The sequence below is a fragment of the Aquila chrysaetos genome, chromosome 15 (assembly GCF_900496995.4).
Source record: "Aquila chrysaetos chrysaetos chromosome 15, bAquChr1.4, whole genome shotgun sequence".
Classification (NCBI taxonomy): Eukaryota; Metazoa; Chordata; class Aves; order Accipitriformes; family Accipitridae; genus Aquila; species Aquila chrysaetos.
In genome coordinates, this window is record NC_044018.1 from 20,716,901 (window position 1) to 20,734,322 (window position 17,422).

Here is a 17,422-nt window from a genome sequence, read left to right on the forward strand (position 1 = left end):
TTTCATGGAGCTTTTGACAGATCTAGGCAGTCTTTCCCCAGAACAGGTATTGCTCAGCATCAGTGAGCAACTACACTCATACTCCCCACCTAAACCTTAAGACACAATACAGCTTCCACGAATGCTGAAAAGCTGAAAAACAAGAAAATGCATAATTTATGCTAGCTCTAAAAGGGTTAACAGTTTTGGAATGTAATAGGTGGAACTCTAGTTAAGAGTCGGGTGCTGAGTTTAGATACTAACTAGGAGAAACTGCCACAGATTTGATCCCCCCTTCATATGCACCGTCAGGAAATACTTAATGGTTTATATCTGGTAGGAATGGAAAACGAAAAGCTTACTTCTGTGTCTGTATTATTTATTCAATAACTTCATTTACTTTACAGAATCTGACTGTATTCTTTATGCCCATGACTGCGTGTAGAGGTTTTTTATGTATGTTAACAGCTCTTCAATAAATCTCAATTTTATGATTTTTACAGCATTGTAAAACAGAACAGAGAAAGTTTTAATGGACAGTTGGTTCACAAGCATTACCAAGGCATGTTCTTCCATCTTCTGACAGCTTGTAAGGATCAGTATGGAGACATTTGTAGCTGCCTTTAGTGTTAATGCATTTAGTAGAAGGAGAGCACGGTGGATTAATTTCATTTTCACATTCATTGATGTCTGCAAAATGAATACACACTGATCAATAATCATTACAAATTACAGAGAGTGATTACTACCTTCTCATACACACCTTCTACAAGTATTCATAAATGAAACATATTGTATACTTTCAGTGACACATAGACGCTGCCAAAGATCCTCATTGTTACTGTTTAAAGCACAGAGTTTGGGGGTTTTGTTTTATTTTGTTTTGTTTTGATTTTGGGTGTGTATCTGTGTGTGTTTGTTTTTAAGCTGGAAATGAAAAAAGAAAATGTTGTTTTGGTAATCCACCAAATGCTACAAATGGCAATTGGCTGAATTTTCAAAAATGCAAACTGTAAACCTGAGAGCTCTTCTTGCATGTGTTTATGTGCTAAGACTTCAAGTTCCTCTACAAACTTTCTCCATACTGTGCTCTATAGAGATGGTGAAAATAATAACACTGACACATATAAATTCTGTGAAATGACAATATCCTGACAGAATAATGAGCGGATGAATGATTATCCATTGGAAAATGTACATAAACATATTGTTCCTGAGGCCATGCAAGACCTTTCACTCTCACATTCTGATTATGTGATGAAATGCGAGAAGTGTGGAGTTCAGGAAAGTATGTACTCAGTGAGGGAAAGAATGGAGTCTTTTCCTTATTTCTGCATCTTTCTTCTTTCTGTGTAATATTTACTTGCAGGACTGGATTCTGTTGCCTAAAGATAGGTGTCCAGCACTGTTTTGGATAGTTTCCCATTGGTCCTGTATAATATTTGCCAGCTTGTTCGATGTCTCTGACCCATGGTCCTGGGAAGCACTACAAGCCCATATGTGGGCAACTAGCTGAGCCTTCAGTGTCTTCTCTTTTTGGTTATATTCCTTTCCTTTCCTACCCTACCACAATGTTGAATCTGCTGCTTTGGGCTAAGTAGTTCTTTCTGACCAGTATTAGAAACTGACCCTCTAGGAATGATTTACTGACTTAGTTTAGCATTGTCACTCAGACCACTTAGGGAATTCTATCACTGGAAATAGGATCAAGTCTGATCCTCTCTTAAATTTTAATACAAAGCAGTAGCTGTGTCCAAAGCTAGCTATCAACTGAGACAGTCAAAAGACTAATCATGCAAGGAATAATCTTAAACTTCAGAACCCTTAAGAAACACTAACTCTGGTAATACCTCTCTGAAGCAGGAAAATAATCTGTTGTTCAGGATGAAGATTCCTGAATAAGTATTACTGCCTTCAAGACTGCATTTTGGGTTAACTCCCACTGGCTTCGTCATCGTCTGGGAAGGAGAACCTGCACAGGCTATGCCTGCACTGTAATTCAAGTGTGCTATTTCAGCTTTTGTAGTAGATCCATAGTCATGCTATCTGTTAACTAGCTAACTCTTTTTTCCATCACTAAATAGTGCATGTCAGATCTTACCAGTGTACTCTACTAGTCAAAGACAGCAGGACTTTATTAAAGCAAAGTAAAGAGGGTTATCTATCAAGAGTAAGATAACACTTAATATAAAGGAAGGTAGCATAGTCTAGCACTAAATGACTTCCTGAATCAATAGAAATGATTTCTGTCAAAGCCAAAGTTAGTAAGCAGGAATTAACAGCTCTCAGATTCCTATGCTTTTGCCAGCAGGCCACTCTGTCTTTTCCAGAGCAGCATATAATTTTGAAACCATCTGCAGAAATACTAAGCTCTATCGTCCTCATTATATTGCTTGACTTATTCCTAATTTGCTGAACATTTAAAAGAATGGGAACACATTGCAGAGACATGCATGGAACAAAGTGCTTTCTACTGTAAAACTCAAGTAGCATCTGCATAAGTGGGTTTTGATGGTTTTCTTTTAATAAAGGCATTGCTTATTTAATATATGCAGCAGTTTGTTTTCCTATAGCAGATATACAGTCTTTTGTTTACATTACTGAACATATTAAAAGAAACTAGGACAAGGAATGATTCATTCATATTACTTATTTATTCAGTTTGCTGCCAGAACATTAATCTATTGAAAAGATTTTATTATAATTCATTTAACAGCTTTATTTCTTTATATGGTATTTATGTGGGTGGAATTCAGTGGATAAATAGGATTTGAATAAAGGAAAGAGCTGCAAATTTCATTTGACTTTTTCCATACCAGGTATACAATTAGAATGAATAGCTTTCTATTCTGCTGTCACAGAAATACTGATAAGCAGACTTTATAGCAGATCAGCTGCAGCACTTGCATTCAAATTAATTTACCACGATCCATAATATATTCCTAAATATGGCCTTTTCAGGTTTCATTTTCTCTCATGTTCTTATAAAGTTGAGCAGTTTGAGTATGTGTGTGTGTATGTATATATATATAAATATATGTACACACACACCCCATTATAAACACACATATTTTAAATGTGAACAGAGAGAATTCATCCTTCATAGCTGTGAAGAGTGAAGGTCTTGTAATGAAATATTTGCTACATTCTCTTTCTTCCTATCCTATTCTATCCAACAGTAAAAATAAGGCAAAAGGAAAAGAGAAGATAAAAGAACAATTAAAATAACAGAAAAGTATTCCCCTGAAAATGTGCATGAAATGTCAAAAGACAATATCTTTTTACTGATTTTTCACCCGCTCTACTTTTGTACCTGCAGAAGTAGTTCACTTCTGGCAAACCTTTTCACAGTTATTTGGGAGAGGGAGGTTGGAACTGAAGTGATAATTAATTTGCTTAATTTCACTTATTCACTTCACAGCATTTTTTTCTTTGTCACTTTTGCTTAACTTATTAGGTTGATACATGAACTACTGGTGCAGAGCTCATTTTGTATCTAATCTAGAGCATCCATTGAAACTGCTAGGAAAATGACAACTGTCTGTCTTGCTGTTATGTTGAATGTAGAAGGAAGCAATGTATAATTCTGATTTGCTGCTTTTTTTTCCCTACTGGTTGTTAATAGACTCAGGTTTTGCTTAATTCAGTAATGTTTTAGTGACATTTTCCTATCATCAACTTGATTGCTGAATCAGGATGGGTAGAGATTGAGATAGCAATTCTGGAGCAAGGAAAGTTTCACATTATCATGTTATTGTACCTATAGGAGGGAGTTCATTTCTGATGAGCTGTGCTGGACTTCAGCTTTTAGAAAATTCAGAATCAACACCAACCAAAATAGATACCTATGCAAACAGGAGCCTCAAAGTTCCATCCTTTATTTGTGCAGGTTAATTGCTCTGCTCCTTGTAATCGAAATCCATATTGACATGAATAAGTCACTGTAGATTTTCCAAATTCCGAACAGTATACAAAATCACCATTTTCCACACTCTTTGGTGTTCCACATATTTCCTCTACAAATAAAAAGACTGTATTACAAGCTTTTAAAAAATTACCACCTTACCCTTGCAAATGGACATTATTCTCCATTACTGCTATAAGTTAACTTCAGTGAAATTACTCATGTTTTAAGGTGATCAAGAATTTAATTGTTCATTTCTGGACAAGAATTTATATGGAATACCTCACATTTGACTTACAATCTTTGTAAAATTAGTGTTATCTTCTAACAGCATGTTCTGCAGAGTTCTTAGTATTTTCTAAGAACTCCTCCCCAGTTGCCATAATGTCTGGATATGTCACAAGCCATTCATGTTATCAGAGTGAAGTTGGCACTATCTTTTTTACAGAGGAAGTTGAGAAAGAAGGAGAGAAAGCCTAGATCCCATTTCTAAGTTGTAGAAATACTAAAGATCTGCATCAGACCAGTAACTCAAGACCTGCCACAACCAAGGTCAGTGCTCTAACTGCTGATTACTCTCCCCTCCCATCAGAAAAGATTGGTAATTACCAGATTACCTTCCTGATAGAATTCTTGCCAAGCTTCTAAATTCATCCCAGGTATATTGTCACAGTGCTTAAAATCCTGTGGAAACTTTCCGAGTTGAAAGGCATCTGCTGGCACTTCAGAGATTCCTGTATTGTCACAAATCACGCGGGACAATGAGTGTTTTTTGAGTTCATGCTTTTGAGCTTCTGTGAAAACATTATCATTTTCCCACCAAAATCTGGAAAGATTGATAGAAACATTTTGAAAAGATCAAATTCAAAGAGCTGATTATTCTTACTTTCACAGGACCCTATGCAAAAGACCAAAAATAAGAATTACCGCAAAATGTAGGTGGATACAACAATAATAAAAATACACACCATGATCTGCAGACTTACATACCTATCTTGAAAGCGATGAAAAGGCTAGCGTGAGTCTGATGTACTGGTTAACTCAGATGATGTGTTAAAGCCAGCTGATTAAAACTATTTATTATTCACATTTGCAGAATTGCGTTTCATTGATGATACAGGGCCACAAAAATATTACAGTCCTGAGAGAAAAACTTGAAACTAATTTGTTTGAACTGGATACTTAATCTTAGGCACACCAGCATTCACTGTGCACTCCTAAATTGTTATAAGCATGAATTACAGGAGTAGCCATAATAGATTTCCCCATACCATAGCTTTTGAATTCTGCTTGCCATTACTGAATGGTTGCTATGAAAACAGGTATTGCTGAATGCTCCTCTGTTTAATATGGAGTTCTTCATTTGCTAAGAAAGCTGTAGATATGCAGATTAATTATAGTAGAAAATTGTAAACACAGCAATTGTGCTTTTGATCATACAAAAAGGTAAGCTAAGAGGACTGGCTGGAACAGAGAGATGCTTTTTCCATTTTGTCAGATCGGGAGTGTGGTGCCAGAACAGAAGAACCAGTTGCTGCTACAAAGGTGTATCTGTTAAATGGTAAATATTATATATAATATATATGTGTGCATACACACATACATATGTGTTCAAAGATAAAAAGGAAAGAAAACACTGGGGGAAAAAAGGAAAGATAAACATTTTGTACATGAAGACATGTAATGAGTGGCAAAAAAATATTTCTGGGGAGTTTGATAGCACAGCTGCATTAGTACATTAAACAGCGTTAAGCACTGCTAAACTGCTAAGATAGTTCCCTGTGGTACTCAGGCCAATTAGGATTTTCCCAAATGTTAGGCAGGATTTGTGGTAACATGTCCTAGGACCATTAGCAGTAAAGTATGGATGTGATCACACTGTACAAATTGACCTCAGGTTTAACAGAGGACTTGGGTGTCTCTAATACTGAGGGAACAAGGCTGGGGTTTGAGCAGAAAATTATTTTTTAATCTACCCAGCAGATAGGTGTTTACTCTAACAAAGTTGCTCCAATCGATATGTATCACGTGACCAAATTTTTACAGGTGAATTTTTCAGGGTTAGAGTAAAAAAAGAAAGAAAAAAAAAGAGGCACAAGCCCTTCTATGCAAAAAATGACAGTCAGCTTCAGAATTTTTGCCCAACTATTGCAAATCCTGAGATCACAAAATGATTCAGAGTAGGAAGAGACAGAAAAAGAAAGTCAAAGCTGATGGAATGGAAATGATTTGTTCCAGGTGATTTGGCTAAGGTTAAGACAGTGCCTGAGTTTAATACATTGGAAAACGAAATCCTTTCATGTTTTGTCAGATTACTGACAGAAGATTTTAAGGCTATCAGAATGGAGTTCCGTCAAAAATTCCACTTAGTCCTGATTTCTGAACTTAAACGTGTACGTTAGAAAAGATGTTTTGAAATCCCTACTTACTGATGTGTCAATTAAGGTATCTAGTAAGCATGTAGTGTTACTGGTGCAGATATAGATAATACCCAATATTCTATCTGACAAGGCACTGCAATGAATGTTAGACTTTTCCATTCTTATACTTACTGTGTGACAACTATAACATGTTGTTACATACTTCTAACTTCTCTTAGATAGTTCCTTTACTCTTAATGACAGAACACCATTTCACCTTTAAGTTAGCTGACACAAACCTTGTGGCAGAAACTTGGGGAATCCTTTCATTACTCTCTTTTTCTCAGTTTAGAGTTAACATTAAATTATGCTTGAGTTTAATTAATGCTAGTAGTATCATAAGACACTGAATAATAAGTAGTATCATAAGGCACTGAATAATGGAAACAAGACTGGAAGGACCTTGATAGATTATCCTTCCCCAGATAGGGTCAAGTATGCCTGTACAATACAGAGGACTTTCAACCACGTTTTAACACAGCTGAGTGGAATGTTTGTTGTCTATACAGTTTATGCTAATAAGATACCACCTTTATGATTAACATCGCTTTTTCCTGTGAGCTAATTAATTAACATTTTTTAAAGTTCAGATTTAAATTCTGCCTTGGATGCTTATTTACATAATGGTTTCTTTCCACAACAGTGACTTATGAGAGGAGCTTAAAGGTGAGAGTAAGGACCAGATGTACTTAAAACGCCACTGCTAGCATGGTGTGAGCAGTTTAAAATTAGTCTTCTCATGAGATTCAAAACCACTGCCACAAGTACATGACGGAAATGAAAAAAAGGTTGGTTTTATAATTGCTTCAGGAGCAGAAGCAAGATATAAACTGCATCTTGCACCCCTTTGTGACCTGAAGCTGCTTTTCACCTGCCTTCCTGGTGTGGAGGGTTGTACTGGCGCAAGATCCTGGTGGCGGTTGTGCAGGGTTGTTTAAAGGGACGTCCTATGCTGTGTCCAATGAGGCAATTCTGGGAGCACTCTGCAGTCCCAGTTCACGTAAGACCAGGTACACGATGCTTTTATTATCCCCTCTAGGAAGCCTGAATTACAGTTCTTTGCCTATCCCTTCTGACTTTGCTGTGGTTACCATGGAAAATGTTGAGGTTCTTCCAGTTCCTGAGCCCAGTGCAGCCCTCAGGGACTGGATAGCTAAAGGCTGCACAGTACTACATCCATCCGCACAGAAGTTAGCTGCCCCTGCCACAGTTAACTGCTGGTGGCACCTTGCGTTTCCACCAGGAGTGCAAAGTTGGACATCTCAGTACCACAGAAACAATCTCCCTGTCATCTGGGATTGACACTATATACAGACCAAAGAAGAATAAGCATATGTCACCCAACAAAACTGAAGGAGCTAAGATAAAAATGTGGAAGTGGCAGGGAATAATTTTTTTAAAGCATATTTAAGCACCACGTTGTTCTCACATATCTGTAAAACCTCCATTGCTTCTGCTTTTTTACAGAAATGGTTCAACAGCGTGAATAAACTTACCGGTCACCATCCCTTAGTGCTTTCATTTGCTTTCCAATTATACACGCAAACAGGGGGCCGGTTCTAGCACCTGGAAGAAAGTCTTCTACCAGACCACCAAGCCAAACATCAATATTGCTAGGATTATGGTACAATTCCATGATTTTTTCAGTGACGTTGTGATTGGTTATTATTGTATTCAGGTCAGTGTGAGTTTCCAGTTTTGGTAAGCCACAGAATTCTCGCCAGTCATTATAGCCTGTAAATATTATGTTAAAAGAAAAATTAGACTTGACTGTTAAGCATGATATATGAAATTAATAAATTTATAAGCACTGGATTCTGACAACCCTAATCACAGTCATGGGCAGTTATGTCTAAAAATAGCCCTATTATTATTGGTTAAATTGATCAGGGAAATGATGGCAGGATCTGAAACTACAGGTTATGCAATTGCTATATCATTTTCATGAAGAAAAACAAAGGTTTAAGACAATTCTCCCATGTTTAAGCAATGAAAACATGACAATAGATAATAAAAGCATGCACTGTGTCTTGAGCTTTCCAGACTAGGAATACAGGATTTAGATGAAGAGTGGGCAAGGAGTAATCTGAATGAAGTTAGTAACTAAAGCACTTTACTAAGGAGAGTGTCCTAGGGTCCATGTCCAGCTCTCTAGAAACTAGTTTTCTTTTACATTATTTTACATCATTGGAATTAAACTCCCCTACCTCCCAACAAAAATTTAACTTCTGGTCTGGAAGGTCAAACCTCCGTTTCTACCCTTGAGTAGCTGAGAGCTTTAAACTCCAAGCTAGTCAGACTTCATTTCTACTCTCCAGGGCCAACGACTTGTGTATGCCTAGCTGCGGAGTTGCACAGGAGAAATGGAGAGGGTTGTCACCCAGAGACATAACGCTGTTTGACGGTCAGTCAGTCCCACCTCCATGGGTAGGACATCGGGCTCAGAGCATAGAAGGGCAGCCATGTTTGTTCCTTAGTCACGCAGACAAGTGATCTGCTCAGGCAAGGGGTTTTAGTTCTACGAACTAAAAATAAAGAGGGCCTGCCTGCCATGCTGAGGATCGCTTCCTCGGCTCTCAGAAGCTGTGGCATGCTTGTAAGAGGTTTTTACACAGAACTGGGAACATGCTGTATTTTTTAAGAGCTGATGCAATCCAATTGAACTAAGCTCCAGTAGTTTTCCTCTAAGCTGGAACACCCATGGCCTGATGGGCTAATGCTCCTTGACTGTTAGTTCAATCTTACCCTGGGCTGACTGGAGGAAGAAATGTAGTGCAAAAACCAGGCACAAATATGTAACATTTCTCAAAATGCGGTGTACGCCTAACTAAGCCATCCACACCACTCCTGGAGACATCTCAACACCTTCTATGGTTGGTAGAGCCGACGAGGTTGTGTCTAAGCTAAGCTGATCTGCCCCACAGCCTGGGGGCAGTCTGCTGATGGCAAGTAGCTGCTGCAGGCAGAAACTCCACTCCGGAGCTGGTTCCAGCAAGAATGAGCCTCAGGTACCTACACTGAGCACACCCAGCTCCACTCACTAGTACTGTCCTTCTAGATTCCAGACTTAACAGATTATTTTAATTTCAAATGCTGTGGAATATTTTGTTTCCAGCAAAGTTAAAAATATTAGTAACACTACATTTTAAAAGAGACTTAAGTTACTTTTCTAATTACCAAAGCTATTATTTAAAAGCCTGCGATTACATCCCAAATATAAGCAGTTATAGTTCAGTTACCAGTTGGAAGAAAATTCAAGAAAAATCAATAGACCTGGGAGTCCATGATCACGGCCACGCTGTAAATTTAATGATGCTAAATCAAGTGAACCATTATTGGACAACACAAACAGTTTTTCTGTTAACTCCTCATTCAGCAGTTGATCTTGCACCTGCAGTTTTGCTGAGTGTGCTAGAAGACCCCTTAGTAAAGGATCCAAGCCTCCTTTAAACACAAAAATAGTATAATGTTACAGGATATATATAAACCATTTTAACTTTCTTAACAAATGTGAATGCATGTATGTTTCTATGTTTTTTAAACACTGGCCACATAGGCTTCTACATTCAAACACATGTAAAAATATCCTTCAGGTTGAAATAGAAGTAATAGTGCTATGAAAAGGCTCCATCTTCTTCTTCAGGTATAAGAAAATTTGCAACCCATTAATACAGTCATCCACAGAAAAAGATGTGAAATATCTTCATCATCAATCATCAATCATCGGTCTATTGTCAATCTACCAGACTGGTTTAATCTAGAGAGTAACTTTTGTCTGATTCAGACAACTATTTAACTCAGAATAATCGTTCCAGTTCATGTTTAGTGCTCTGGAACCTGTTCAACAACTTAAATCAGTGAAACAATTAAATAAATGTTCCTATTCCTAATTCAAGATAAGTAACTTTTGAAAAAAGTTACAATATTCTGGAAAAAAACCCAAACAGTTTAAATAAAACCATACCTTCTTTAATGAGCCTCCAAGGACTAAAGAAAACTTCATGCAAATGAAGATTTGGGAGTTCTGGATCATCTAAATACTGTGCATTCAGTCGCCTTACTATTGGTTGGATTGTTGCATGACCAAAACGAAAAGCAGCTGTTGAAAATATGTTAGAAACTGTAGGATTCATTGTGGGATCATAACCTGTATAAAGGCCAATATACAGATTAAAAGCATCTGGACCAATGATTTTGGGAATGTAATCTCTTAAAGTAATAATCTGAAAGAAAAAAAAAAAGAGACATTTATCGTTCAGCGTTTTTATAGATAAATAGTAATGATTCCCAGGTGCTAAATGCCTTTTTCTTCACTCATCTGGGCCCAAGCGTTTGGCATGACTAAGAGCGGTATTAGCTGGTAAACAATATCAGTTTTATTTTTGCAAGAAGGAGACAAATGACCAGAGAGAATCAGTGGCACAGCTCAGTACAGTGCAACAGTCAGGCCCCTGTTAGCTCCTACCATAAATGCTAGACCAAAGCCTCCTGAGCAGAGATTACCAGTGTTGTTCACTTAAAACCCACGGGGGTAATCCACCTCACGGGAGGTGTGCTGAGATTTAAAGCCTTGATTGTGATTGTGTAAATCATAATGCCTTTAAAAATGGCAATGAAAGCATGAATTGCTATAAAATCTTTCAAGAATGGTTCTTAATATGAACAGAGTCTATTTTCAGGCATATATTTGTAACTCAAATCCTCTTTACTAAATATTTGAAATGACCAGGCTTTAAAATACTGGTGCCCAGAATCCCTTGGTAGACATTTTATGCTCAGCTCAAGCCAATTTATAGGCTCCTAAAAACCACACTTCAAAAATGAAAATGCTGATAAACACCTTCTGTCAAATGCCTTTATAATGGAATAGTATTATAGTTGCATGAAGAAAGCATATGAGTAATCATGACCCAAAAAAAAGGGGAAAACAATCTAATGTACCAAATAAAATGAAAGTGCATTATAGGTTAAAGATTACACTGAACTCAATAAAGCATAATGGGATGAATATGAAGCATAATGAACTCAATAAAATACCTTATAGATTCAATATAGTGTGCAATAAAATATACAGACAAATGTACTTTGAGCTTGATATAGTGCATATTGAAAAGCTAGTTGGCATAAAATGACCTTATGAAAAACTTGTATCTTTATTTTAGGCACGGCACAGAGACAAGCAAACCTTTCCAGAATTTGCGCACTTTTCTCAGGAGGCAGAGGTAACAACCTCTTTATGTTTTCAGATTAGGTCATGCAGTGAACAAAATATTTGAAAGACAATAGATTAGAATTTCTTTTACAGCTCCTTTAATACAGCATATAAAGAAAATAAAGTAATTGCTAGAAATTAATGCTGACACTACCATTTGAGAAGTTAACCTTTTCCTACATTCACAAAGGTTTTGCAAGACAACAATTTTCTAATTTCTTTCTAATTTTAGATTTAGAGTTAGTTACAAGCAAAGACTTTAAATAGGACTAGTTTAGCCACGGACACAAACATCCTGATATGACTGTAATTTTTTGGCTCATTGTAAATGAAATCCCAAGCTAAGCTGCTCGTAAAGGCCAGATTCCCTGAAGGAAAGGGCAATTCAGATTTTTCATTTGCTCCAGAGGCAAGATCTTAATTTCTTTTTTCCTTGAGGGGGGCGGGGAGAGAGGTTGCCGTTTCAAGACATAAAAATTAAAAGGCTAAGCGTAGAGAGGGTTCTTATGCCTGCCTTGAGCTAGGAGAGGCATCTGTTTGATGGAAACTTCCAATGGCTAAATGAGACTCCATCAAGTAGAAGAGATTTTTAGACAATACAGACTAAGATGTTACTAATACAGCAGAAGGTGATACTGCCAGAAAGAATCTGGAGTCTGACAGAGAACCACATCTAAAGTAGCATCCAGTATTTGTGTGGTCTTTGAATGTACCTTGCCTGAATTCATCTGCGTGAAGTCAAAGAGATGCTCACTACAAGTTCTCATAACTGACACATATATGTTTTAAAGAAGGTGTAAACAGCTGACAAACATCAAAATTATTTTTGTTAAAATTCTTCTGCATGCACTCCCTGCTTTGAGAGAATGATTTGAAAGGTTTATTTTCTTTCATATTTGGCATAAAGAAGCATAACGCTTTCTTTCAATACAGTGTTCCTCCAACAACTAAGATTCTCCTGTGGAAACAAAGGAACATGCTTGTCTAAAAACACATCAATAAAATCAGAGCCAGAAAGGGACTATATGGAAAAGAAATTCCAAGTAAGTACAGTGAACTACCATTTATTACTTACATTGAGTCTATTTATGAATAATAAGTTAAATTCCAGGTGTTTGCAGCAGCATAAGGGATTTATGTGGATCTAATGAGTCTGAACCTGCAAGGTACTGGGTGGTCTCAACTCCTTGTGACATTTATGAAATTACTGTTAATCCAAGCTCCTCTTAGGATACATTCAGCACCTAATAGCATCAACTCCAAGCTATATAGCAGCTTCATGAAGAAATTAATTTTAATCAATAATGTAAATGTTTCTACTGTCTCATGGCAGTCATTGTTTCAACAGTATAATTCAGTGAAAAATGATGACAAATGGGCACTGTCTTTTAAAAAGAAGCTCATACGCTCAATTTTGAAATTACTTAAGTAGTCTATATGACCAGATAGTAACAGAGAGATTACGAGTACTTAAATGCTATTCATTTAGTCATACCAGAGAAAATAAAATTTTTATTTCCTAGCAATTCAACCAATCATTTAGTAAGTATCGAGACAGAAACAGAATCTGAGTGATTACAAGACTGTCAGAAAAGGCTTTGTATAGATTTTACATCATATTATGAATCACATGTGCACTGTTTATATAAAAGTAATTGAATCCTGACATGCAAATACAATAATACTCTAAGTTAAACAGGCTATTAGCGTGAAAGGCAACATCCCTCTCATTCAGAAGGCAGAATTACAACAGGGGTTCCCAAGTGTCCTTATGAACTCAGCAAGCATCCTGGCTGGGTTTGCCTCCAGGCTGGGCCACCTCCAGTGGAAGTCAGCCATACATTAGATATTTGGGAATAGGTTACATAATTTCAGATTATTTTTGAGAATTTTTTGTTTGTGTTAAAAGTTATTTCAAATTAGGTGCAAAAGATACAGAAATTTATATTACTTCTCATAAGGTTCAGCAGACTTTCCTTGCCAAAACCCCTCCAGTATTTTCCAAAGTAGGTGTGAATGGGGCACAATGAATGGAAAAGGACAATAAAAAACAGGCTGGAAGAGAGAATATAAAAATATGTGAACTATCATAAGAATAAGTAAGGCCAAAAGTGCAATTTGTCTTTGCCATTGGCCAGAGGTAACTGCAAAGAAATATTATCTCACTGAGATAGTGAAAAGCCAATTAAGTGAAGCACCTGCACTTGGGAAAGATTGCAGAAATAATAGAGAACAACCAAACATAGCAATGTTTAATTCATTAAAATGATGCGCATAGTTGGTTTGAAGTTCTCACTGTAAATATTAAAGGATTTACAGATTATACTGAAGTCCTAAACTTTTATATAAAGGGTGACTGTATGAGAGTTTAATAAAGAAATGAACACATTATTATAGTTCTGTTAATAGTTTGAACTATACTATTTGTAAACACGAGTTATTACAGTGTGCAACACATACTCTTTTATAATATCAATTATTTGTCTATTTATCCTTTATAATTTCATAGAGTTTAAGCTCTGAGAGGAGTTATCTAATCATCTAATTTCACAGACAAGTTTCATCCGTTAGCCATGTTGAACCCAATAATTGTAGTTAAGGTTAAGTTAAAGCACATCACCCACTTTCAACCTACGCCTCAGATCATGGCAGAGAAGTAGGGATGCAACATGCTCAGAGAACACAAGCAGATGTGAAGCAAGTGAAAAAACCACCCATATATACATTGAAAACTAAAGGTCGTTGTCAGCTACAATTGGGATCAACTGACAGTAACGCCATTAACTCAAAGTTGGTTTGCTGATATTGTAATAAATGAAAGAGAATTTGATTCGGATTGATCTGCAAAACTCCTGCTTCACTCTGAGTAATGCCACATCATCCAGTTTTCACAATCCAAATGGCACATCAGGGGAAACAGGCTCTGGAAGGAACAGCACGTGTGCATGCAATATTATCCTGCAAACCACGTATGTACAAAATAGTAAAGTTAAGACTGTAGCAGTTGCATAATTGAGCATTTTTTCCTATTCTGTCCACACTTTTTGTTTAAAGGAAAACAAATTTAAACTATTTTCTTTCTCAGGTCAAAACAGGAATAAGCAAAACAAGCAGATAATTTCATTTCAGTTAGTAAATGACAATGAAAAAATGTCTTTTTCCACAAAACACAAGGTAAATCAGTGTATGTATTTCTACCACTGTATACTGCAGTGTTAATACTTTAGAGTTAAGCATGTGTCATTCCAGTAAAATACAAGGGGAGAGTTAATCACTGTTGTGACTTATATAAACTACTACTTATCAGGGAAACATGTCTGCAATGCAACCAAAAAAATCTGTTTTGTCCAGGATATCAACAGGCACTTGTTATGTTTGGTAACTTTGTCAATTTTCTATTATTAAACGCTTGTCACTAGAGATATTTATGGTGCCAAAAAAACATCCAGGAGGAAAAGTATGGTCTAGAGAGAGATTTTTTTCATTCTCCTTATTCTAGAAAGAAGGGAAGGCCTTTTGTTCAATTCTCTATAATTATACACCCACAGGCAAAAATTATGCTTGAAAGTATTCATTCCAAAAAGAGAGAATTTTAGAAATGTGTAGCAACTGAAACAAAATTTTAGAGTGGAAATCTCAAGGTAACTTCAACTAGAGCTGTCATTAGTCTGCTGGTTAGCATACCACATTAATAGAGATACTCCAATTATCTCTCCTGAATGAATGTCTCTAAACCAGCTAGATAGAAGTCAAATACATTTCTAATGAGCCATAGGCAAATCTCATTAGTCTGTGATACTGCCAGAGATAATGAGTAGCCCAGATTCATGCAGTGTATTGCCTTGCACAGTGTTTTCTTTCAGGCCATAATATTAGTGGACGTAAATCAGAAGTATATGAACGCACAGAGGCCTACTTTTGGATTTGCACTTTTCTTCTAACCATTCTGACTTGTCAATGCCATTATTTTAATGTAAACAGCACATTTACAGCAGAGGAGCTGATATGGTTTACGTAAACAAAATATGTATTAGAAAAAAAAGCCAAACTTTTCAAAAGGACTGACTAAATACAATTAAATAACTTTTCTGATGTTATTTGGCTTTAAGTGCAAATATAACAACACATCAGCAAATGCAGGTGGTTTCCTAAAGGAGACATTCTGCATATTCTGCTGACTAAAAATTGTGTCAAAAGAAATGTGTTTTATGAGAATAGTGAAATTTTCCTCCCTCCTTCCCCAATTAATCTTCAAAAAAGTCTCCTTTTGGTACTAAAACCTATCTGTTTGTAAGAATCAGAAAGCGTAGGAAAGTCCCCTAGCCTTCAGTTTATTCTGGTCCTGATATTGCTCCTCCAGTATTATGGATTATAACGGACAGACTGAATCGCTCTGTCTTAGGTTGTCTGATTAAAGGTGAATCTCCACAAATGCAAAGGCCCCGGTGAGGCTTGGAGGAGCAACGTCAGGTGGAGCAACCTGAGTAACCAAACCATTGAAAAGGGGCTTGCGGGATCGTCCATTCCCCAAGGCCACTGGAGAGAGCGGCCAGACCCCGAGACCGCGTGTGAAACCCGCCAAGATGAGCCAACAAAAGAAACTGTCCTCCGAACATCACACAGGCAAAAGGGGTGGATGCCTGCAGCGGTGGGAGTCGTCGTGGGGTGCAGGGAGGAGATGACTTGGGGGGACTGGGTAAGAACATCGTTTGCAACGTTTTAAGGGGATTGTGGGAATGCGTGAAACGCTATGGAGTACTCAGGGAAAGGACTAAAGGTGGGGAAAGGGAGGGGCCAAGGTGGGCTGGGGAGGAACAAGCATGGCAAAATAGAGGGAAAAGGGGATAGAAGGGGTTGTCTGAGTGTGAAGAGTTAGCTGATCGGTGTGCTCATCTGACTGAGCCCTGTGCTTGATCTCTGCAGTTTAAGCTATATTCTTCTGAAATCCTATTTCCAACTAACCCCTTTGTGGGTGTACTGTCTATTCTGAAAGTGCATGTGCGATCACTAGGCAGTTTCCAGCCAGACCAGAGATGACGAGCAGCATAAGAAACTGCTGAGTTTCTTATGCAAAGAGCATGAGTGGGACCCTGAGCCTCAGGGGCTTGTGAGCCCAGGCATCAGGAGCCAGACCAGCCACTGTGCAAGGCTGTCCGGGAGAGCTCCACGTTGCCTGTGTGCGTACTTCACTAACGCGCTTCAATCCTGAGCAGCCGCAGAGAACGTGGGTCAGGCCATCCCTGCCGTTCCCGTTCATGTGAGTGCCAGCAAAGGTGCTGCTTTTGGTCTGCGCTGCTCGGTGTGGCCTGCCACGTGTGCGTATGTGTGTGTGTGTCTCCCCACACTGAAAAACAGAACTGTGAGGAAAAAGAAGTTAAAGCCTGCGTAGCTATTTCAGGAGGGCGGAAAAAAAAAAGAAAAAGAATAAGAAAAAAAAAGTAAAAAAAGAAATAAAAAGGAAAATGCTGGGTAGAAACAGATTTGCCTATTCTCAGATCTAATATAGACATTCTTATGGACTCTTTTCTTCTGTATTTTCCAATATTTATTTCTCCTGCTATCTCCTATCAAGAGTAGCCCTTGAAGTTTATGCATTAACGCTTCACTGAGAACTTCATAGGCATTTTTACACAGGGAAGCTTTTGATTTATATAATACCTATGAGAAAGTAAACAATGTGAACACTATGTAAATACAGAGACATTACTTTTTAATTGTTTTCTTTACCAAAAAAACTACCCAAAAATGCATCTGAAAAGACCTCTTCAAAGACAAAATACATACCAGAGAAGCCCACAGAAAGATGTAGCAGAGTAGAAACTGCCATGAAAATCAGAGCACTGAGGGGTCTGGACAAACTAAGGACCAGGACATTGCATTCAGGAAAGTGGAAAATGGAACAAACTT

At 37.5% G+C, this 17,422-nt stretch overlaps 1 protein-coding gene across 1 annotated transcript in view; it reads right to left on the minus strand.

Annotated features, from left to right (window-relative positions):
• Positions 1 to 401: 401 nt before the first annotated feature.
• Positions 402 to 17,422, minus strand: part of TPO (thyroid peroxidase) — a 45,098-nt gene continuing 28,077 nt past the window's right edge. The window contains exons 9-14 of the mRNA XM_030037538.1: positions 10,268 to 10,526; positions 9,577 to 9,747; positions 7,800 to 8,037; positions 4,501 to 4,709; positions 3,825 to 3,995; positions 402 to 669 (exon numbers count right to left, since the gene is read on the minus strand). Coding sequence (XP_029893398.1) covers positions 509 to 669; positions 3,825 to 3,995; positions 4,501 to 4,709; positions 7,800 to 8,037; positions 9,577 to 9,747; positions 10,268 to 10,526 — 1,209 coding nt within the window. The 3' untranslated portion in view covers positions 402 to 508. The remainder of the gene's footprint in view (positions 670 to 3,824; positions 3,996 to 4,500; positions 4,710 to 7,799; positions 8,038 to 9,576; positions 9,748 to 10,267; positions 10,527 to 17,422) is intronic.